General features: G+C 37.4%; 2 protein-coding genes across 3 annotated transcripts in view; one reads left to right on the top strand and one right to left on the bottom strand.

The window, feature by feature from the left end:
* The window catches only part of KRR1 (KRR1 small subunit processome component homolog), a 15,019-nt gene extending 7,077 nt beyond the window's left edge, over positions 1 to 7,942 (top strand). Inside the window, exons 7-10 of the mRNA XM_002823533.6 lie at positions 661 to 831; positions 2,720 to 2,797; positions 2,904 to 2,997; positions 4,790 to 7,942. Coding sequence (XP_002823579.1) covers positions 661 to 831; positions 2,720 to 2,797; positions 2,904 to 2,997; positions 4,790 to 4,932 — 486 coding nt within the window. The 3' untranslated portion in view covers positions 4,933 to 7,942. The remainder of the gene's footprint in view (positions 1 to 660; positions 832 to 2,719; positions 2,798 to 2,903; positions 2,998 to 4,789) is intronic.
* On the bottom strand, positions 5,665 to 23,907 carry GLIPR1 (GLI pathogenesis related 1). 2 transcript variants are annotated; one of them, XR_010135802.1, is made up of 7 exons: positions 23,547 to 23,849; positions 22,526 to 22,771; positions 14,309 to 14,421; positions 9,171 to 9,256; positions 6,099 to 6,125; positions 5,767 to 5,995; positions 5,665 to 5,735 (listed from the first exon to the last, which is right to left on the bottom strand). XR_010135802.1 is itself a non-coding variant. In XM_024256691.3 (6 exons), exons 1-6 carry the CDS (start codon positions 23,718 to 23,720, stop codon positions 5,841 to 5,843), a joined length of 801 nt encoding a protein of 266 aa, XP_024112459.1. In that variant the 5' UTR covers positions 23,721 to 23,907; the 3' UTR covers positions 5,808 to 5,840. The 2 variants fall into 2 exon arrangements, 1 of the variants encoding a protein (XP_024112459.1); XM_024256691.3 differs by lacking the exon at positions 5,665 to 5,735 and having other exon boundaries at positions 5,808 to 5,995; positions 23,547 to 23,907.

The raw sequence follows: 23,907 nt of genomic DNA, 5'->3' as shown, positions 1-23,907 counted from the left end.
TATATCCCTGTGTGCACAAAGTTTGATTATTCTTGGAAATGTAACCGTGGTACACAGAACTATTTTATGATGGGTTTGTTGAGCAATCCACTTCAATTTGATGAACTTAAGTTATAAAGTCACTGTTAGATTAGGGGGAAAGTGATTTTGAGTTACATTGGGATATTGCAGATAAAAACAAAGCTATGTGTCTGATCCCTGGTTTGCATCCTCTGATGTTCCAAGGTCTAAAATTTAAATGGAATAGGGAAATGTGAAAATACTGGTTTTCTGTAATCATGAGAAAGTTTACTTTTGTCTTGTTCTACGATATTCCAGTTGCTACTGAAAACTTCCTGCTTGCAGGGAACATCAGCTAATTAAGAGCCCTCCCTGCTTTTATAAGTTGCATTTTAAATGTTTTAATGAAATAATGGTTGAAAATTCAGTTTTATTTTTGTCTCATTTTAACAATTCTGCATTTTATAATTAAATTTCTAATGGTTTTCTAATAATTATACATGTTTGTGATAACTTACCTTTTTGCTTATGTAATTGGTTTAATTTCACCAAAGAAACTAGGAACTGTTTCTTTTATTATTTATAGAAGCAATATTTATAATGTCTGACAAATGTGTGACTTTGGAAAGTAAAAATTTTTACTTTGTTGCATGACTAAAGAGCTTAATGATTAAGAGAGAGTTGGCAAAAGATTCTGAATTACGATCACAAAGTTGGGAGAGATTTTTGCCGCAGTTCAAACATAAAAATGTGAATAAACGCAAAGAACCAAAGAAAAAAACTGTTAAGAAAGAATATACGCCATTCCCACCACCACAACCAGAAAGTCAGGTTAGTACTAAACGTTGAACTTCATATGAAGGTATGAATTTGGTCAGAAACTTTATTGAAGGTACTTCAGGTGGGATATGTGTATATATATATAATGTGTGTGTGCAGAGCTATAAGAAACTGAGGGTAAATATAAATAGGCATATTTTGAGCTGAGTGCATGGAGGTGTGCAGTGGGGCCTTCACATTGATTATAAACTGCATCCAGGAGGTTTGTGACCCTGTAGCCACTGTAAATGTTCCACGGATAAAAGTTCAACAATTTAGTCTACAATACTCTTTTCTCTGATTTGGCAACATTATTGTGACTGTGTGCTCTGATTGTTCTAGTTCTGAAATTTTAAATTGTAAATTTTAACACCCACCGTTTTTCTAAGTTATGATTCCTTTTGTCAAGTGTCTTCTGCTTCATTTCCTTTCCCATCATGACCAGTTTCCATTTTGTTCTTGCACATCATTGTTTTGATTCATGCCCCTTTTTACTTCTGTCCCACCTTCTCAGCAAAGCTCTAAAACTTGGATCAGTCTAAAAACTTGACTTCTTCCTTGCAACGTGGCTACCAAATTAAGTTAGAGAAAGTTTTATCTTTGGATTAATTTCATTCAGAATTCATGTTTCCTCTTAATTCTCTCAGTGCCCTCCCATGTTTAGCATATGACATTGTATTTTATTGAAATATTTGAGACCACCAGATAAGAACCCCTTTCTGTTTCCTCTTCTCTCACGTATGGGTTTTCTTCCACCTGCATCAGCCTTTTCTATGTTCTTTGAATTCCATCTTCACCTATCTCCTGGGGGTTCTTGCTTCATTATTCCCTTCCTTGGCTATATCCTAAAGCCTTCCCTTTCTACTTCTGCTCAGCATGTGAACTCATTGCTTTCTACATCTCTTTTTTCCACAACCATGGTTGGAGTCTTTCAGGGAAGAGTTGTGATTGATGGGGAAAATGATGATCATAGTGAAAACAACAATGGAAGTGTTGGATCATGGAGGAAATTGATAGTAGTTAGGGGGAAAGTGGAGTGATGCAGTCATTAAACCATGCTTCTGTAACACCTGCCTTATTTCTTATGGCCCTTTCTTGTAGTAATTGACTTATCTTTCTTCCGTAGCTGTGTAAGCTTCTTGAAACAGTGATGTCTCGATTGACTTGTTCTTATACTTATTCATAATGTGACTGGGCGAGTTATTTATCCCATCCATACTTAAGTTTCCCCATACCTAAAGTGGGAGTAATGATAATACCTATCTTAAAGAATTGTTAATGAGGATTAAATGAGGAATTATAAAGAGCTTAGAACAGTGCCTTAGATATAATAATGCTATATAAGTGGGAGACAGGTCGGTTATACACATTTTACATGTTGGCTGTATATTGAATGAACAGGCTGTTGCTTTTGCTAATTAGTCACCAATTCCTGATAGTTCTGGCTTTTATTCTGCATGCCACTACCTTTATTCCAGGCTCTCATCTGTTCTTCATTCCTCTCCATTAAAATTGTGCTTTGGTCTTTTCAGTCTTCTCAGAAACCTACAGTCATTTCTAAATCTTATCACTCCTACTTTGTCTGCCATTGAAGCTTCTTCAAATTTTCCCCACAACACTCTCTCCAGTTTCTTCTCACACTTTTCTGAATCAGTGACCTTCCATGCCATATCCCTGAACTACTCTGGGTTGTATTCCATGGAGGTGCTTTCCTACCTCCACACTTTTGTGTGTGTATTCCCCTCAGCTTAGACTCTGTTTCCTTTATGTCACTACCATTTTTATTAATAAATCAGAGTTTGACCCCATTGTTTTTACCCTAAGGATATTGTGACTTGCTTAGGACATGACTTCTCCTCTACATTATTTCTGATATAATTGTAAATACCATTTTCAACAGATTGATAAAGAATTGGCTAGTGGTGAATACTTTTTGAAGGCAAATCAGAAGAAGCGGCAGAAAATGGAAGCAATAAAGGTAAGGCATTTTATGTCTGGCTCACATTAATAGCAAAGTTCATAGATACTTGAATTATTTAACTATAAATACATTTAACTGATGTATTTTTTATTTATTAATGTAGGCTAAACAAGCAGAAGCCATCAGTAAGAGACAAGAGGAAAGAAACAAAGCATTTATTCCACCTAAGGAAAAACCAATTGTGAAACCTAAGGAAGGTAATGCTTTCTATGATGTAAAAGTCTTTATTAATTAGGAAAAGTAAACCCATAGTAAATTTGTCTGAATCTCTTTAAGAAACAGTTGTATCTTTTCATCAGTTCTCTTAGCATTTCATTAATTACTAATCCTAAGGACAAGGGATGGCTGAGATAATTTATAATTTAGAGGCAGCTAATGCCTATTTCAGTGCAAACTGGATTGACAGTCCTCTCCTGACCTCTGGTCTGTGCTTGGGAAAGACCCTTTGTTGTGAAAGATACAAACCCAGGGCAGCCAGTGCATCTTCTGTAGAAATGCAAGAAGATCCCTGAGCTCTGCTGTCATGCCTCTCAAAGAGGAATTATCAGAAGTTGTACTTTTTCTTCTCTTTATGTGATCTTGGCTTAGAGTTTGGTTTCTATATTGGTAACATGGATTTCTCATCACCTTAGACTAAAGGACACTGACAGGTCTTATTCAGGAGCTATTAGTGTGAAAGTGATTGTGGTTTTTAAATGGCAGAAATCACTTTCGCACTAACCTAGTATTTAAAAGACACTAAGAGAAAACATTCTCATGCCATTTCTTCATTTCTTCTGATGCATCCTCTTCTGCATTTTTTTCCCCCTGTGGTAACACTTGTCCTCTTCCTAAAGTAACCCTCCAAAGTGAACAGTGACACACTGAGGGGAGAGGGCTCACCAGCAATATTGTACATAGACTTGGTCAGAAACAGATATAATACGTTATTATTTTAATATATTGCTTGTTAATAGCTTTAAAAATACTATATTCTATGGTAGATTATTGGTTATATAAAAGGTAGAAATGTCATAAGTATTATAATTTCCAGTTTGTACAACCTGTCAGTTGAGTGCTTTGAAGGTACTCAATAGCTAGTTACCCTAATTTAGTTTCTCCGCACGGTGGAGGCTTTAACACTCTCTGTGCTTCTCAGGTTGCTGGGTAGTTTGTACATTATGATGTTTTATCTTATGATTCTTTTATGCTGTGATCCTGTACTTTGAATGGTAAGAAAAAGTTGCATTCTTTTCTTTTTCACTGCTTCCTCTCTCTATTTTGTTCACACTTTTGGCATTGATTAGATAGTTGGCTTCTGTTAGGGGGACTTCCAAATACTCCCAAATTATTGTCTTTATTAATTACCAAAATGTTGTTAAATATACCAAAATCTTGTTAAAATACTATTAGTCATTTATGGAATATTCAATGAATTAATCTAATATTAAATGAATTAATTCATTGAATATTCAGTTAATATTGAATTAATATTTGGAAAACTTTAAATTTTGGTTTTGATATTAGAGGAAGTAGATTTTGACCTCTAGCTTATGGTTAGCTGATTAAACTTATTGAGAAGGGATACATGTAATTTTAAATTATTTTAATGTGCAAGATGGAAAATAATGAGGACTCAAAAGTTCCAAAATATGGTTCCAAAATATGGAAAAGAATGTAGGTAAAATAATTTAGTCTGAAGTAGGATTTAAGGAAATAAGTCTTAATATAGTTGAATCCAGTAATTGGTTCAATTATGCCATTTATGCCATTTTTATGTATACTTGTACTAATATATATTTAAAGTATTTTATGATTTGTTTTATCTTAGTCTGAAGAAATTTCTAACTGCTTTAGGCAAGTGTTTTTATATTTTATACTGTGATCTTTCAATTATTCAATTATAAGAGTACTCTGAAGTTACTGCCTTAAACATATATTCTTTGTTTTACTTGGTAAAATCTAAAGTAAAGTAAAGTATTACATATATTGTGCTTTTAATTTGTCTAGCTTCTGCTGAAACTAAAATTGATGTGGCCAGCATCAAGGAAAAGGTTAAGAAAGCAAAGAATAAGAAACTGGGAGCTCTTACAGCTGAAGAAATTGCGCTTAAGATGGAGGCAGATGAAAAGAAAAAGAAGAAGAAAAAGTAACACACCCAAAACTCCTTGACTAGAACTATCTCCTTTTGTAAAGGATTTTGAGATACCAGGCATTAGTTGCCTTATTTGTGAGAAATTTTCTGAGGGCTTCTTTTTTTTTTTTTTTTTTGGTGGTGGTTGTTCATAGAAGAGTGGTCTTTATCAATGGTCATAGAAGAGTGTTCTTTATAAATTATATTATTATTGTATTTTTTGAAAAATTTATACTAGAAAGTGGTTATATATGTCTTTGTATACATTATGACCATTGTGATTATCCATTAAATCCAGTGTCTGATGCCATTGGTTAGTAATGATGTCCCAGCATTTGATGCTCCCTCTCCCCTCTCTAATGATTGATAACAAGTAAATATTTAGGTTTATCCCTTTTGAAAATTTGGTTTTACTTTTGACAGTCCACAAACAGAAAATTAAGGCCTCTAAAATCAGATCCTCTAGTTACTCCTCTGTTCTGAATCTGGGGAAGTGGTAAACCAAGAAGACAGGGAAAACCAGATATGTAGAGTCGAAGCAGCATGCAGAAAATAATAATGTTTTTAACTAATGAAGGCTACTGGAGTTACTAAGAATCACCTAAAAATGTGCTACTGTACCTTGCTCATTTTGCAGATTTAGAAGCTGAAACATGGGTTAGGTTACTTACTGAAAGTCCACCTGTGGCAACCTGCAAATAATGCTTATTTATAGTAAAGATGAGTTTATCTGATTGATAGAGTTAGGAAATTTCTTCTTTTGAGTAAGAGTATTGCTGTAACATATATTTTTTTCTGAAATGTTTTAAAATAGAAGTACACCTAATTGTTATTGTTTAAAATAGAAGTACACCTAATTGTTATTGGTTAAAAAAAAGCCATATGTGAATAAGGTTGGTTTTTGGGTTTTTTCTTTCCTGGATTGTATTAGTCCAAAAGAACTAAATTAGGGTACTTGTGCTGTACCAAAATGGTAATTATAACAGACAGTATTAGAATTACTGAATTAACAATGAGAAAGAGAGAAGTGTATCTGTTACGTGGATATATGGGCCAGCCTGGATACACAACAGAGTAGTAACCTGTGAAACAAACATAGAATATCCTCTTAGACATTGTTCCTCATAATGCACTGACAGAATTCATATAGCTCTTAATGAAACAATTTAAGATTGATGTACGTACGTTTGACTTGGTCTCGCTGTCGGTTAACTGTAAAGTTAGGGAGAAGAAAGAAAAAAGAAAAAAAATTAAAAGGGTAGATACAGTTGAGGGTTTTATTTTAAAAAGCTAAGTCTTATAATTATGACCATTAACTTGCTTTGGCTTTATTGAAGTGACTTTCCAAGTTTAATTATTCAAAATTTTTTTGAACTGACTGAATTAACTTGGTATTTTTAAGTTGACTTTTTGTATAAACTTTATAAACCTTTTATAAAATAAACCTTTTATAAAAAGGAAACTATACCATTACTATAAATGGAAAATCATTTTACACATCATAACTACCAGGTAATAAAATTTAAAAAATAAAAATTAAATATTAGAATGTGAGAAATTTATTAAAATATAGTTCTAAAAATAAGTTTCTTCCTGAGGAGAATGATACTGTTTATGATGAGTCCATAGTGAAAAGACAGTGACCTCTCTTTCATCCAGTCTAGTATGTCACTAAATCATCATTATGATGTTTGGCTATCAAGTCATTAATTACTGTCCTCCTTTCACTGAGCTTTATTCAAATTTTGACAATCAGAGCACTGGGAAGAAATAAATTCCACAACTGCCTTTAGCCTTCTGGATACTTTCTTTTATGAAACAGAAACCTTTTCCACACCAGTTCTGCAGCAGTCGCTGTTAGATGCTCGTGGTAGAACCCATCAATCATCTGGTCCTCTGGGCACTTGTGAGCATCCCTGGTCTTCATACCTGTGAGTGGGCTTTGTCTGTGGTGAATTACTGTAAAGATGCTACCCTCACTTTTCTTGGCAGTTATGTCCATGAAATCAAGAGTGTGATGTTCTAGTTATTTTTTCTTATATATATTTTTAAATGTTCAATATTCAACTATTGAAACAAATGTACATCTGTGAACTAGCTAAAATCATCTTATGTAACCACTAATATGCCCAGCACATTTTGTAAAACAGTCCTGATTTGGCCTCCAAGGGTATTTATTGAACTACCAGCAGTATCTAGGAGACCACGAAGGAATTTATGCTCCAGTGCTTGCCATAATTTGTCTGAGAAGGAATCTGTTAAATAAAAGCTTTTATCCTCTAACCTTTACCTTCATCAGACCTTATAAAAGGTCAAATGGTGATTCTTAAGTTTTTTAGTCACAAATCTTACTTATTCAGTATTAGTGCGAAGAGTAGAATACTTTCAAGTAAGCCTAAACTTACATGAAAACAAATTACATAAAGCTAGCTTTGAGAATAGGAAATTAGTGACAAGATCAATCCGTAAGATGTCGAGCACTTATCTGAAGTAAATGGGTAATGAGTTTCACATCTTATAAATACAAGTTAGCATGTGTTTTCTCAAGAGTCCAAGGGTTTTCATTATTGGACTAGAGCTTTAATCTTCTAAATGTTATTCCCCAAGATTAAAGATCATCTCAAATTAGATCACCAAAGATCAAAAGCTAAAACCAGAAGTATTTTTGTCATTGTGGTGGTGGTAGTGTTACTAATTGCCTAGATTTTTAAAGGGAAACGTTTTTTTCACTGGATTGTTTCGTTGAAAAAAAATAGAAGCAGAAACTTGCCCAAAGTCACAGTGGTCGAACTGGAAATTGCACCAAAACTTGGCATACTGGTTCTGAAATCCATAGTTTTAGCCCTTATGTATACTGGTTAATTTGGAAGGAAGAAATATATATGTTTTGAAGTGAAGAGTGAGTGAAAGGAAGAATTCAGTGAATACGTTGATACCGTGATATTATCTGCATTGTGGCTACATGTTACTGACTTTTCTTCACAAGAGTGATGTAAATGAAATAAAGCATGATTGGACTGGGAGAAAAATGGCTCAGAAAACTTTGCAAAAGTACTATTGTATGTAAAGATAAGTATTCAACATTAAATGGGAAGGAGGAGAGCAAGCAGTTTAATATATAGAATTTTATAATTTTAGGCCTGGAAGGGACCTTATAAAACATGAGCAATGGAACACTTTTTTCCAAACTAAATTTCGTGCAGTGGAACTTGGCCCACTCTGTCCTTCCTCTATTCTAAGCACCCTACTCTAGCCCGGCTGCTCTGAGTTCAGTTTGTTAGAAATATGGACACGAAAGTACCACAGGCTTTGCACAGCTTAATTGAAGTTTCCCCTTCACACCATGGTAAAAATAAAAACATACTGGGATGGAAGGGCTTGTGTCTAGAACAAGAACCAGGAATAAACTCTTGGCCACTTACTAATATTTCAAAATCACAAAGCAGAATTTTGCTTGGATGTTTAGTAAAACATCCTTGGAAATTTACCTGCTTGCAGCTTCAACACTTCTTCATTAAATGCTGTCTGGCTAATAAAAAGTGCCATGTTGCAGCTTTATTTTATTTTCATTTTTTAGAGATAGACCCTCACGGTATCACCCAGGCTGGAGTGCAGTGGCACAATCTCTGCTCACTGCAACCTCCACCTCCCGGGCTCAAGTGATTCTCCTGCCTCAGCCTCCCGAGTAGCTGGGATTACGGGCATCCACCACCACACCCAGCTAGTTTTTGTATTTTTAGTAGAGGGGGGTTTTGCCATGTTGGCCAGGCTGGGCATGGTGGCATGGTAATCCCAGCTACTTGGGAGGCTGAGGCAGGAGGATCGCCGGAACCCGTGAGATGGAGGTTGCAGTGAGCCGAGATCGCACCACTGCACTCTAGCATGGGCGACAGAGCAAGACTCTGTCTCAAAAAAAAAAAAAAAAAAAAAAACAGAATTCTGTTTGTTTGGATGACCTGTTATACTTATTTTTGATCTTGCTGAAATAAGCAAATCTTAGGAATCTTAGTCTACAATTTCTGACGGTTTTTTTGTTGTTGTTTGACCAATTAGAACTAAATAAAAAGAACGTGATTTTCACATTTAAATTTCTCTTAAAGGTATTCCTAGAACAGTAAGCCATTGGTTTAATTGCTACTTGATGCCAGTTTCCTTGAAGATAGCGGTTAGGATAAAACGTGGTTTCATTGTTAATTCTGTAGAAAGTTACATGTTACTGTTACATTATTCTGTTGATAGATTGTTCCTTTTACTCACCACAGAGATTGTCCAAACACTTGTCATTATTGGGGCAGGCACTGCAGGTGGCTCCTCTCTTATATGGCCAAGTTGGGTAATTGCCTCTGTAAAGTAGAAGGATGTCCATTAGAAGTTTTTCGGTTTTTTAAAATTGCAATTTACTATGAATCCTTAACTAAATCCAGAAGAATAGTGGAGTGAAGTACAAAGGTCCAGAGAGTTGGTAATAGAAGCGAAGACAGGAAGGCAGAAATGGAAGGCTGCTAATATTTGCATAGTTCATTCTATGTACCTGCGTCTATGCACCTATTTTAATCTGCATCCCATTTAATTGTGACAGCTCTGAGAGGAAGTTATTCTTGTTTTACAGATGAGACAAAAGATGTAAGAGATGCCTTTAATCACAATTTATACATTTCAGAGTCAGAGGAAACCTGGATTTGACTCCAGGGCTGTGCTCCCTCTCTTTACCTGCCCTCTGGCCTATATGATTACTGCCATTCAAAAAACCGTCCATCTTAGAAAAGCTATGGTGACCCACATTCAATATTCTCAGTTGGTCAGCCCTCCATAATTTTCACTGGATAGGAGCCATTTGGCTGGTGCCTTCCAAAAAAATAATAAATAATGGTATGGGGGAATTTCTAAAGTGCAAATTGTTTTCACATACAAGATGTGATATGAATAATAGCTACTAATTAGTGAGCACTACCATGTGCTTGTCTTTGTTCTAAACAACCTTGAATAAAATAATCTTCACAAAAACCCTGTGAGGAAGTTACTGTTGTCTATTTATACCCATTATATAGCTAGAGTTTGAGTCACAGAGTATAAGTAATTGACCAAGGTCACAGACTAGAAAGTGAAATAATATCCAAGCATTTTATATCCCCATAAATATCCTCATAGTAGTAATGGGGAGAGGCTGCACATTTATCTCAATGAACCTGCCATAGCACTAATTTTTTTTGGAACTCTGCTTTTGGAAAAAGTTCTAAACTTTTTTTGTGTAATCATACCCTTTAGCAGTCTGGTGAGGCCTATGAGCTCTTTCTCAACATAGTTTGTTGTTAAATGCATAAAATACATAGGATTATAAAGGAAACCAATTAAATTGAAATAGTTATCAAAATGTTTAACACAAGATTTGTAATAAAGTAGTAATATGTGCTTCTCTATTAAGATCTACCGGGGGCTATTAGTTTCAAAGTAGTGATGAACACAAACTATATTTTGAGTTCTCTGCAGCAACTGAAATGTGGTATGAAAATCTCATATTTACACAGATGATACTGTTAAGTCAGTCACATTTATTGCTAATATGACGGTGGAGTGTTGTCTTCATTTATAATGAAAGGAAATGTTATTTTTAATAGAGGTTAGTGAAAATAAAAATAAAAGTTTTTTCTAATCAAAGTTTATGGCCCTCCTCTCCCCAACACTGTACAATTACCTCCAAAGTTGAGAACTCTCACCTTAGACACACAACTTTATAATGACACCTTATTTCCAACCCCAAATCTATGTTCTTATTTTGCTCCAAATTTTAAGTTGCTTCAGAAATTTAATTTGCCTTGTGCTTACTCTACACCATGGAAAAAAGGTAATATAGTAGAAATTCTGATAGCAATTTCAAAAGATGTCCCAAATAGACATTAATTATTGGAATGTCTTTCATTGTTAATAAGCACAGTATTAAGTAGTTTAAGTTCTAGAATGATTTTAATAAAATCACTTACGATACTTAGTTGTGCATTCCAAACTGTAAAGGAAAAGGTAAAAAATGCTACTTAAAAATAAGCTAAAAACCAAGACAGTTGGTGAGGTCTATGGAAATGGTAGTATTCATCTTGGGAGAAAGATGCTACTGGAAAGGCCTGGATTTGTCTAGATGGGAGTCATTAAGACTGTGGGACCTAAAGTATTCAGCACAATAAAGCAACAGGACATTTCAATGTTTTCCCTGGTAGCCTGAGAGAGAAGAGGGTTGGGGTTCTGGGACCCAGGGGAAGACCGAAGACAGATCTTTAAAGAAAAAGATAAATATGGGTAAGGGTCCCTAAGGCAGTGACGGCCTAAGCACACTGGTACTATCTTGACTATCTTGTGGTCAAAGTTATTTCCTCTTCTGTGCTATAATCCTCTCTTCCACTAATCCACTCTGAGTAAAGATCTCTTACACACCATACCCTTGTTCATGGTGCCCAGGGGAAATGAAGAAGAGAGTATTACAGGCAACTGGAAGATTAAGCATCCCAGACCCCATTCTGAGGTATCCTTAGAAATAACGAGGAGGATACTGGACTTCCTAAGATTACGTGGAATGGCGGCCTACAACTTTTTGTGTACAGGAAAATAATACCTCAGAGGGCAGAGGGCAAAGGGAAATGAGGACATTCCTAACTGGTCTCTCTGTTTTACCTTTTATGCTCCTCTAATCCATTTTCCATCCAGACTGATGTCCAAATTTAAAGGTCTCATCGCTCCCCTGCTTAATATACTTGAATGGCTTCTTATGTAAACTTTGTCATGATCTAAAAGTTCCCGCTAGATCTGCAGCTGCCTTCCTCCCCCCGTTTCATCTGTTTAGCGGACCGAGGGCACCAGTCTCTGTGGTTTAAACTTGCCAAACTTTTCTTCACGGAGTTTTTGCTGTTCTTTTCTCCACTAGACAGCTGTTCCAGAAGTTCTTATGCCTGATTCCTTCTCATTCTTCATGCCTCAGCTTAAATATAACACATGAAGCCCTTCCCTGATTATTTTAAATAGGGGCCTTGCCTATTGATAGTTTCTATTACAGTATTATTTATAGTTCCTTAATTGCCCCTATAATGATGCAGTTATTTTATTTGTATTTTTATTATCTGGCCCATAAATATTACTCTCATAAAGACAGAGACGGCCTTGTTCTTCTTTGGAGCTCAGTAAACAAATATTTGTTGAATAAATGAATATTTGAAGTTAGTCTTTATGGAAGCATTATAACTTTGGTTGTAAGTTTTATAATTTAATATTGTTTATAACTCTGAAGATAAGTGAGTCTAAACCAGGAAAATTTACATTTGTACTTTAATGAATAAAAATCATGAATACTTACAAAACATTCACCATTGCCAAGCATTATATGTACCTAGTATTTTACAAAGCTTTCTCTTGTCACTTTCATAGCTACTCTAAGTGATGGGTGCTGTTATCCTGATCTATTGGAGGTTAAACTGAGATTCAGAGTTAACTTGTCCAGGGTCACACAGTAAATTAACTGTATCTTAACCATTAAAAATGTCATATGAGGCCAGGTGTAGTGGCTCATGCCTATAATCCCAGCACTCTGGGAGGCTAAGGCAGGTGGATCACTTGAGCCCAGGAGTTGGAGACGAGCCTGGGCAATATGGCAAAACTCTGTCTCTACAAAAAATTAACTGGGCATGGTGGCATGTGCCTGTAGTCTCAAGTACTAGGAAGGCTGAGTTGGGAGGATTGCTTGAGCCTGGGAGGTTAAGGCTGCAGTGAACCATAAGCGAGCCACTGTACTCCAGCCTGGGTGACAGAGTGAGAGACCCTGTCTCAAAAAAAAAAAAAAAAAAGTCATATGAAAAGTTACCACTAACTGAATTATGGCTTTGTCTAGTTTTTTCTGGGTTTTCTCTATTTTCCAACTCTTAAGATATTAAGTCAAAGCTGTCATCTTCTGAATGACACTTGCTTTGTCTCCTCCTTCACACCTACAGCACTCAATCAGAATATCGAGCATGTCTTCTGCACATTACATCAGGGAAATGGCTTTCTTTCAGCCAATCTCCAGGAATCCAAAAATTCAAAGGCAACAAATTAAAGATCGTTATATATATATATATTGCAAATGGTTAAAAACCTTTAAAATAAACAACTTTTATAAATAAGAAAATCTAGTAGAAAAATGGTCAGCCCACATGATCCACAGAAAAAGGAATATAAATAGACAATTATGTGAAGAAATTTGTAATTACTAGTAATCACAGAGATGCAAAAGAAAGCAAATGAAATGCCATTTCCATCAAATTAGAAAATACTAAGAAATTATAATACCTAGTACTGATGGTGAAATACAAATTGATAGAATGGTGGAATGTAATTTGGCAATATGTACTTAAAAATAAAACAAAAATGGTCACAGTCTTTATGTGCTAGTATCTCAAGGAATTATAGGGAAATAGAAGTGACTGAAGATATATATAAGAGGTTGTTCATCATATATTAAATGAAAATATAGTGAACAATCTAAATTCTTCAACAGGATGGTGGTACCATCAAGAGCATGGACTCTGGAGCTAGACAGCCAGATCAAAGTCCATCAGTGATAGTCACTAACTGTAGAACTTTGGGCAGGTTGCTGACCCCGTATGTGCCTTGCTGTTCTCATTTGTCAAACAGGGGTAGTAATAGGAGCCATCTCATAAACTTTTAGTGAAGATTAAGTTAATATATGTGAAGCACTTTAACAGTGCTGAGAGCATTGTAAGCATTATATAAACAATATCATTTTTATGATTAAAATCACTTAAAATTTTGAAAAGGGGAAAATTTTTCACAGCATAATTTTAAGTGAAAAATAGAAAATGTATATTTTCAGTATGATCAGTTTTCTAAATATGTGTATGACACAAGCACACATATGTAAGTTTAAAGAAAGTAGGAGGAAGGTGTTTTCCCTGTTTCCCAAAGTGGGAACTATATCTGTTTTAAAAACAACTGTCAAAAGTAAATGAAATAGGTTATATAAGTTGAGGAATTTGTTTTGCTTTGAAAATTGTGTAACATTGCCAAGTTTTTAATAAACCAATAAATATAACATCAGTTCTTCCACTTTGTGGTATTACCATATACAATTTATGTCCCTGATGAATATTTTAGTCTTACCACTCTTAAAAATATGTGCGTATGTATTTAGGTAGTATATATGAAGGATGTACACACACACACACACCCTCTCTCTCGAAGAAAAATGTACCAGAATGTTAATGAAGTATATCTCTGGGCAGAAGAATTAAAGGTTATGTTAATTTTTTATTTATACTTTACTATCCAGATTTTCTATAATGAGGAATACTGCTAAAATGATTTTTTTGTTGTTTTTTTTGGGGGGCATTTCCTATAAACCGGTTGATTCAGGCACTTACCCTGGTCCGTAGTTGCATATAAAATGTGCTCCATTGGAAAGAGCGTCAAAGCCAGAAACTTTAGGGCAAAATTGAACTGCGCAGCCAACTTTGTAACTATCTGCCCAAACAACCTGAAAGGAAATAAGGATTTTTAACAGAGAGAAACCATAAGATAAACATTGGGTATGATTAGGTCTTCATACACATGGTGAGGTATACCACTCTAGTTAGAGTGCTTAAAACCCAGGAAGGTTTAGATGCTCAGAAATCAGCTGGATAGACCTGTAGTTACCATTATTGGGGTGTGTGTGTGGGGGTGTGTGTGTGTGTGTGTGTGTGTATGAAATAAACGATAAGATAATTTTTGACAGTACAATGAAGAAATAAAACAGGGTAATGCAATAGGGAGTGATTGCTGGCGAGGTGATGCTGATTTAACTTGGATGTTCAGGGAAGACATCTCTGAAGAAGAAGCATTTGAACTGAGACTTGGATGACGAGGATGCAGCACTCAGGACAAACATTCAGGAAACTTAAACAATGGAGGAAGAGCATTCCAAGCAGAGGGAACACCAGGGAGAAAGGCCCTGAGATGGAATTTGCTTGGCATTATAGATTGGCAGGAAGAAAGCAAGTGAAGCCAAGATCTGATGAGTTGGGGAGAGTTGTAAGCAGTGAGGTCAAAGGCAGAGAAACCGATCAGGGAGATTCTTGTGAGTGCTATGTTCTTTTTCATGTCTTAGATCACTTTGGTGGTTATGAAGTGAACGCACTGAGAAGAGCAAGGGAAACAGGAAGCAGGTAATTTTGCAGGCTGTTTCAATGGTACAAGAATGAAAAGACAGTGACTCACACGTGGGTGATGCCAGTGGAGCTCCCAAGAATGAATCAGGTTCATGGCTCAGCTTAGAGGTAAAGCTAAAAGGATTTTGTTTTGAGTGTAGGGTAAGAGGGGAAGAGATAAAGTTTTGGTTTGGGGCCTGAGAAACATTTACTGAGATGGAGAAAACTAGGGAAGGAGGAGGGTAGGTGGGAGCATGGGCAGGGGTTCTGTTCAGAATATGTTGATTTTGAGATGCCTATTAGACATCAAGTGAAGATTGACTTGGTGGCTGCAGTCCAGAAGACAGGGTAAGGCTAGAGATGTAAATCTGGAAGACATGGGGCAAGATTAGATCACACAGGCAAATATAATAGATCAAGTAAATGAGAGTCTGGGATAATGAAAGCAAACACAAAACCAGCCTGCAAAACAGACTGAAGGAGTGGTCAGTGATGTAGGAGGGAAACCAAGAACAGAGAGACCTGCGCTGTTACATGGGATCCAGCACTCAAAAGAGCCCCATGCTTGGTTTAGATCAGTGCTGTCACATATTATAGCACCTTTAGTGGTGCTTTTCTCTTGCTTTCTGAACAAAAGATTCCACATTTTCATTTTGCAATGGGCTCCACAATTCAATTATATAGCCCATCTTGACCAAGAGTGTTTGGTGTCACAAAAGCCTAAAGAAGAAAGTATTTAAAGGTGGATACAGCCAGCAATTAAATGCACTCCTTTTTACAGCAGTATCAAATTACATTTTAAATTATTTTTTACTCATAAGTTTTTGAGCAGTTTTGTCATAAGAACTGTGCTAAATACAGGGGACACAAAAATGAATGAGCTAGAACCAGTGGGTACATTCACAAAACTTAGAAAAAAAGCAGTCATGAAACTCATCAGGTGAGGGTTTGACCACTGTGACCAGGAAGTGGAAGATGCTAAGGGCATATATGGCATGGTGCCTTTCTCTGAAGAAATGAGGTGGAGCTGGAGCTGGGATGAGCTGGTCTGGAGTCTTCCAGCAGAGGGCAACATCCTGTGTGATCCCTGGGTGGGACTGACCCATTCACAGAACTGAAAGAAAAGCCAGTGTGGCTGCAGAAAACGAAGAAGTTTACTTTAAAAATAAATGAAATTTGCTCCCTGTATCAGATGTTTGAACTAGAGCAACTCTATCTTGGTGTTGTGTTTTTTTGTTTGTTTGTTTTTGAGACGGGGTTTTGCTCTTGTTGCCCAGGCTGGAGTGCAATGGTGCGATCTTAGCTTATTGCAACCTCCGCCTCCCAGGTTCAAGCGATTCTCCTGCCTCAGGCTCCCAGGTGGCTGGAATTACAGGCATGTGCCACCATGCCCGGCTAATTTTGTATTTTTAGTAGAGATGGGGTTTCACTATGTTGGTCAGGCTGGTCTCAAACTACTGACCTCAGGTGATCTGCCTGCCTCGGCCTCCCAAAGTGCTGGGATTACAGGCGTGAGCCACCGTGCCCGGCCCTAACAACTCCATCTTGAATAGGGGCTGGGTAAAATGAGGCTGAGACCTACTGGGCTGCATTCCCAGACGGTTAGGCATTCTAAGTCACGGGGAGGTAGGAGGTCGGCACAAGATATAGGTCAAAGACCTTGCTGATAAAACAGGTTGCAGTAAGGAAGCCAGCTAAAACCCACCAAAACCAAGATGGCGATGAGTGTGACTCTGGTGTCCTCACTGCCACACTCCCACCATGACAGTTTACAAATGCCGTGGCAACATCAGGAAGTTACCCTGTATCGTCTAAAAAGGGAGGGCATGAATAATCCGCCCCTTGTTTAGCATATCATCAAGAAATAACCATAAAAATGGGCAACCAGCAGCCCTCAGGGCTGCTCTGTCTATGGAGTAGCCATTCTTTTATTTCTTTTCTTTCTTAATAAACTTGCCTTCACCTTACGGACTCACCCTGAATTTTCTCGCATGAGATTCAAGAACCCTCTCTTGGGGTTTGGATCCCGACCCCTTTCCTGTAACACCTGGAGGGAGAGTAGGAAGTGAGGCAAGAGGGGAGCTGAGGTTGGAGTCTCAGCTTCTCCAAGATTTACAGGTGTGGTAGAGGTGGGGACGTGACTAGGGAGATGGTGGGCCGAGTGTGGGCTGCCTTCTCCTTGGTTGGGCAACTGGAGAGGGTACCCACCTTTGGCAAGGGAAAGTGTACTTCCCTACTCCATGATCTAAAAGGGGTGCTCCCTAGAAACATTTCTTTATCCCCAGGAACCCCTTGCAGGGAACTCCAGCCTCAACAGGCAATGAATCAGCTTAGGCCTCTGTCTCACTGCGAAAGCCCAGCTTTATAAGGGTTGTTAATCCTCAGGTTTGATCCTTAAACTTCTACTTTCTAATCAGTTTTATTTTTAAAATTTCTTAATTTTATTCATATATCTCAAGTGATTTTATGTGGGGTCCTTTGTTTAAAATGATCTTGGGCCTGTCTCAGACCTACTGAATGCCCGTCACTGGAGTTGCTTTTGGAGTCTGCATTTTAACAAGTTCCTCAGATAATTCCTATGCATGCTGTGTTCAGTGTTGTCTTTATTCCTGTATTGTCACCTTGGCTCATTTTATATTTTTATCCTTTGGTCTTCCAGCACTTTCTTCTGTAGCGTTGTTATATCAAAAGCATTCTTAATCTTTGGATCCCTTCCCCATTTTAATACTTTTTCCTCAGAAGTGTGCAAATGTTAGTTACCATTCATTTTGTGTGTTTTAGTTGGCCTCTTTTTTTTAAAGTCAGGTTTATTAGGGTATAATAAAGATACAATAACATTTATGATTTTTAGATGTACATTTCTACGAATTTTGACAAAAGAATACAGTTGTGTAGCCACTACCACATTCAAGATATAGAATATTTTTATCGTCCCAGAAAGTTCCCTTGAGCCCCTTTGTGGTCAACCCCCACCCCCAGACCCCAGCAATCATTAATCTGTTTCAGTAGTTTTGCCTTTTCCAGAAATGTTATATGAATGGACTCAGTCTAAATATAGCTTTTTGAATTTGGCTTCTTTCACTTAGTATAAGCGTTTGTTGTATTCATTTGTAGTCACTGCTTTTTATTGCTGAGTAATATTTATTACATGGATGTAGCACAGTTTATCTATCTTTCCAAGTCAGTCTCTTTTTAAAAGCTTCATGGGCACTCTGGTTTTCGGTTAAACTTGTGGGCTTTGGAGCCACAAGGCTTGTGTTCATATTCAAGCTTTGCTACTTACAGTGTGACCTTGGTCTTAGGTTCCTTATCTATTAAATGAGGATAATAACAATACCAACTCCATAGGCCTATTTTGAAGTTTTAAATGAGCTTCTGGAACATAGCAAGCACTCAGCAAATATTCTTGTCTCATTCCCTTACCACTAAGTTTCTTAGGCTTAAAAACTCTTAAAACTAATTTTTTTTTATCAGGCAGGTTTCTGTTGTATATTTTCTTACTGTAGTAAACAAAAAACCATAATTATAAGCGCTACTCATTTTTGAGAACTTAGGTGTACCATTAAGCATTTGACATGTGACATCATATTTAATCCTTATAACAACTCAATAAATAAGTGTTATTGCTCTTACTTTTATAGGTAAAAGATTGGAACCTAATTCTGCCTGGCCATGAAGTACTGTGAGGACAGTCCATGCCCTCAGCAAGATGCTTTTAGAGTGTTTTCTCTTTTAGCAAGCTCTTCAGAACCAGGAACCACTCTTTATACCTTTCTTACAAAAGCACTGCACCTGGGGAACCCAGAGAGGAGGAAGATGTCTGCCTTATAGGCCCACAACCCCTTCTCACCATCTTTCTCTTTCAATTCTCAGTATGAGCTCTTCTGGTTCATTATCAGGGATATGGTAACATTGTAATAACATATATGAAACATACTACAGAAATTGTGAAACATGTCACATTTCCACGGTTCTACGCGAGTATAAAAATAAAGATAGCAAGAGGGTGGGAGGAGGCAGGGAGAGAAAAACTAAAATAAGATCAGTAGCGCCATCTAGTGAGAAATCCTAGCACTATCAAACCCAAGTAATCTACCCTGCCCAGATACTTTAATCAAACTATTTCTAAACTTTATAAAGCTGAACTGTCAGCAACAGAATGTCGAATTTGAATCATCTTCCATTTTATACACCAACATTTTTCCTCAATGCCAGTGTATCTCTAGTGAAGACAAAGCTAAAGTGTTGAATGAATACATCAAGAAACATCATACATTTTGTGAGGAGATAATGGGTCTGAATCTATTTTCTTTATTTTGTACAACCTCCCATCATCAGCCAAAATCTGCAAATAGCTTGATTTTTGAAGAGAAGATGAGGATAAGTAGGAGGTTGTAATATCCACTTAAAGTAACTGTCCAGCATGAATTTAACAGAGCAATTGAGTAGTTTTGAGTCCCCCAGGAAGATTTCTTGTCATGATGAAAACAGAGTCTTTCACCTAGCTATCAGATCCTTCTTCCATTATAATTGTTGGAAAACCAGCTCATGTAAGGGATCTACCCTTTGTTCAATGCCTACTAAATACTAGTATTTTATTAGATAATGTACACATATTTTATTTGCCAGGCCTCTGAGCCCAAGCTAAGCCATCATATGTCCTGTGACCTGCACGTATACATCCAGATGGCCTGAAGTAACTGAAGAATCACAAAAGAAGTGAAAATGCCCTGTTCCTGCCTTAACTGATGACATTACCTTGTGAAATTCCTTCTCCTGGCTCATCCTGGCTCAAAAGCTCCCCCACTGAGCACCTTGTGACCCCCACCCCTGCCAGCCAGAGAACAACCCCCTTTGACTGTAATTTTCCATTACCCAAATCCTATAAAACAGCCCCACCCCTATCTCCCTTCGTTGACTCTCTTTTTGGACTCAGCCTGCCTATACCCAGGTGATAAAAAGCTTTATTGCTCACACAAAGACTGTTTGGTGGTCTCTTCACATGGACGCAAGTGAAATTATTATTTAAGCCTTCCAACCTATCTAATATCTGAACCTCAACTCTTCATCTTACTAACTAAATGACATCAGGGGAACAACTTATTAACCTCTCTAAGTCTGTTTATTCACCTGTGGGTAATACCATTAACATCTCCTGAATAGATTCGTGGTAATAATTGAATGAGGTCTTCAGTGTAGAGAGCTAAACAGTATGCCCATTTAAAAAGTGATTGCTGCTGCTCTATCTTCCCAGCCCAGGGGGTTCTTGGACATTCTCCCCATGATGAGTGCCCCTCTTCTGAAGTGGGGGTAGAATGTAGTGGTCTCTTAAAGAGGATCACTCATGTTAGGATCACTGAGCTTGGGTTTTAATATCTGTATGTATGGGACTGGGTTTTAGAAAATGAATTTTCTCATGACCAAAATATTAGTCCTCCTTTTTTCCCTTAGATGTAAGGGGAAATTTTACAAGTAAGCTCAGTTAATTTTGGGAGGGCCATCTGTGAAATCTGAGGCATTTATGACATAAACTCAAATTTTCTCTTCTTTCGATTTCCTGGAATGGTGAACATGGAGTGTCTTAACTTGTGTATTGAGCATGGTTTAGGAGTCTGTCGTCAATTTTACAGTCTTTTGACCTCTATATATTTGGCATGCTGAGCTTCTTGCCATTGATCTAAAGTACCAGGCCCATTCATACACATTGTATACTTTCCACACCTTGCTGAGAATTCTCTTCCCTTTCCTTTTCATCCAGAAAAACTCCCACTCAGTTTTCAAGTACCAATTCACATGTCTCCTGCAGTGTGAAGCTTTACACTTCCTTTTGGCTGGATAAGTTGCTCACTCTGTCCTCCTTGCTCAGATGGCACTTTGTCAGCTTCTCTAAATTGTACTAGCCAAACACTGTCATAATCCATTTACACATAAGTCTCTCCCAAAAGGTAAATTCCTGAGGGTCAGGGACCATTTCCAGCTGTATATCTCCTCCTTCCCTGGCTCATTCCCTATTTCTCCTCACTTCCACTTCTCCAAGATTGTATCCCAATAAAATGTTAGCTCATAAACTATTGTCTCAGGCTCTGTTTTCCAAGAATCTGGACTAAGACATATCACTAGTGCCTGTTATAGGGTAAAAGCTTAAACACTGACTAATAAATAAATGAAAGTAGGCACCCTCAAACTGACAATTATTTCTGAGTATTTAAATACCGCAATGCATAATAGTACAAGCACCACTTGTAGGCTATCTAGATTTAGCTTTCTACTCCCCTAGGTCTTGTTGGAATCCAAGGAAACTTATTTCCTGGTTAAATTTATTTGTAAATGTAAACCAAAATTGTTAGTTTATGAAGTAAATTTAGGAGAAATTCATTTTACTCTTATAATACTAATTTTTTGTAACTGCACCAAACTTGGTTCATCTGTAACACCACGAATGAGATCACAGGCTTTGTAAGGCTGAGCTGGAGTGAGGGAGTTTTTCTAACACCATGTTGTTCCTTAAAACCACCTAATATTTCAACGTATAACTGCCTTGATAGAAACGTTTTTGCCTTCATACCTCAACTGATTTTTTGTGCCCCAAAACAGTCAATTATAGGTTAAGTACCGTAAGTTATTGGTTTGACAAGGATGGCCAGGAAGTGACAGTAAATAAACAAAATGTAGCCAGGAGAGGAAGGCAGCGTCTGAAGATGATTGTGACAGATGCTCCCTAGGGAGTTGTTTCCATCACCCTGCAAATGTGAGGTAGGGTTAGGGAGCCAGAATCAGCTCCCTAAAAAAAAAAAAAAAACTCAATGGGTGGCTCTGAATGTGGCTATTGGGACTAATAATATGGATTCTGGGGGCAGAATACCCTCAGAATGGTTCATATAAGTTTACACGTTGGCCTCTCTGTTGGCCTGGGACTGACTTTTTCTCCCTGCTTGTGTAGCACCATGCGTGGTGCCTAGTGCATGGCACACAGTAGGTTTTCAGTCGATGTTTGAGAGAATGAGAGGTTGTGGAAGCATCAGTTCTTATTGATGTTTCTGTCTGAGAGGCTTGTTTCTTCCAATTTTATAGTCCCAAAACAATTGCCTCAAATTTCATTTAAAACTCATGCCAGCTGGAACCTGAAAATCCTTTCACTCATAAGGTTCTTTGATTTCTCACAAATGGAATAAAGTCCTATGGGAGAATAGCTGTTACAGGAATTGTTCAAAGCCTGTCCAAGTTGGTGGGCCTCACATATTACCTATTATGTATTTAGTTCACACAACTAAACTTTTCAAGCACTATTTTCTGTTATTGGAGTCTGTTCTATTTATTATTTTTAAAGTAAGTCTGTAGCTCCCTTATATTTACAGGTATACTAGCATACTATACATTTTCTTAACCTCATAGTACAATTTTCTCCTCACACTTGAAAAAACAGTTTCAAGACAATATAGGGCAGATCCTTACCTGAGTGTAGTGGCCACAGACTTTTTTGCATATCTGAGTCTTGAAGTCATAGTCCTGGATTTCGTCATACCAGTTTGTGATAGCGGAAGACACAGAAAAGATGGGCACAGACCCAGTCCAGATGTTCTCTCCCAGTGAAGTGAAGTTTGGGTGCAGCTTGTAGGGTGGCTTCAGCCGTGTATTATGTGAAAACTGGCAATTGCTGGCCCATGCTTTTGCAATTTGGGCTAGTGCTGGGTCCCAAGTCTGCAAAAATAAACATTAAACAATAGGGGGTTCATCTAAAATGTAACTGGGCTGAATACAGTGAGAATTTGAGTGGAAAACGAGGTGAGATAAGGGGAGAAGATACCACTGCATATAAGTCCTCTATAAATATGGTCTTCAAGGCACTGAGTAGGGCTGGTAGGAAACGTGATGATTTAGTTTCATGGAATTTAGAATCTAAGTGAGGAAAACTGCCATTTCACTGAAGGCTAATTACGGGCAAAATAGTGTGTGCCATGTTTCACAACATTATTCCATAACCACAACAGCCCATATCCTAAGAAGTTCAGAAAGGTTAAAAACCAGCTTAAAGCCACAGATCTGAAATTCAATCCCAAGCCTTACTGAATCAAAATCCCATCCTTTCCCCAGATGCCATTCTGCCTACCTGAGCAACTCAGTACTTTGTCAGCAACAAAAAATAAGTCAATTTAGACGCACAAAAAACAAAAGAAAACCAAATCACAAAAATTAACAGGGAAGAAAATAACAAAAAGAGAAGTAAAATCCACTGAAAACCAGAAAACAGGAAGTGTCCAAAGAGAAGTAAAATGTGCTGTGGCACTTGCTTGTAACAACAGTTGAGTAGACAGAGCTAAACTGGATGTGTTTTGATCACAGACTGTGAATTTACTGCATACATTAATCACAATGAAAAAAAATCATTCAGGATTACGATGGTATTAACACCAAAGTCAATATACATTAGTTGTTTCTGACTGACTTACGCCACAATTAATGATATTTTCCTTACCATGTACAGCATATCACTGGCTGTTGGTTTCACCTCTGATCGGAACTTGTTATGGATTCGAACGCAGTCTTTGATGAAATCTTCATTTTCGATATCTGGCAAAATATTTGCTGTGTGTGAATAACTGGAGACAAAAGAAACCATCCAGACTATTGTAGCAAGTGTGACACGCATGCTTTGTCTGGCATGGAGCCTTGGGAGGCTGCAGTCCAGAGCCGCCGCAGTTTCTGAGAGTGTGATTGCCTGAGTGCTCAGCTCACAGCTTTGCGAACCTAGCTGACTTCAGCTTTGAGAAAACAGAACAGAGCATGAGTTCATCACTAGTTTTAAGAAACGGGTTTTTCCATATATGGTGTGCAGC

The sequence above is a fragment of the Pongo abelii genome, chromosome 10 (assembly GCF_028885655.2).
Source record: "Pongo abelii isolate AG06213 chromosome 10, NHGRI_mPonAbe1-v2.0_pri, whole genome shotgun sequence".
Classification (NCBI taxonomy): domain Eukaryota; kingdom Metazoa; phylum Chordata; class Mammalia; order Primates; family Hominidae; genus Pongo; species Pongo abelii.
This window is presented reverse-complemented; position numbering and strand designations above follow the sequence as displayed.

What these genes read in the sequence shown, in the direction of transcription:
- GLIPR1 (XM_024256691.3), bottom strand. Translation starts at nt 23,720, where the DNA reads ATGCGTGTCACACTTGCTACAATAGTCTGGATGGTTTCTTTTGTCTCC. An exon ending in CCAGTGATATGCTGTACATG is followed by an intron (nt 22,772 to 23,546) that starts GTAAGGAAAATA and finishes TTATTTTTGCAG; the next exon opens with ACTTGGGACCCAGCACTAGC. An exon ending in TCTGTGGCCACTACACTCAG is followed by an intron (nt 14,422 to 22,525) that starts GTAAGGATCTGC and finishes ATTTCCTTTCAG; the next exon opens with GTTGTTTGGGCAGATAGTTA.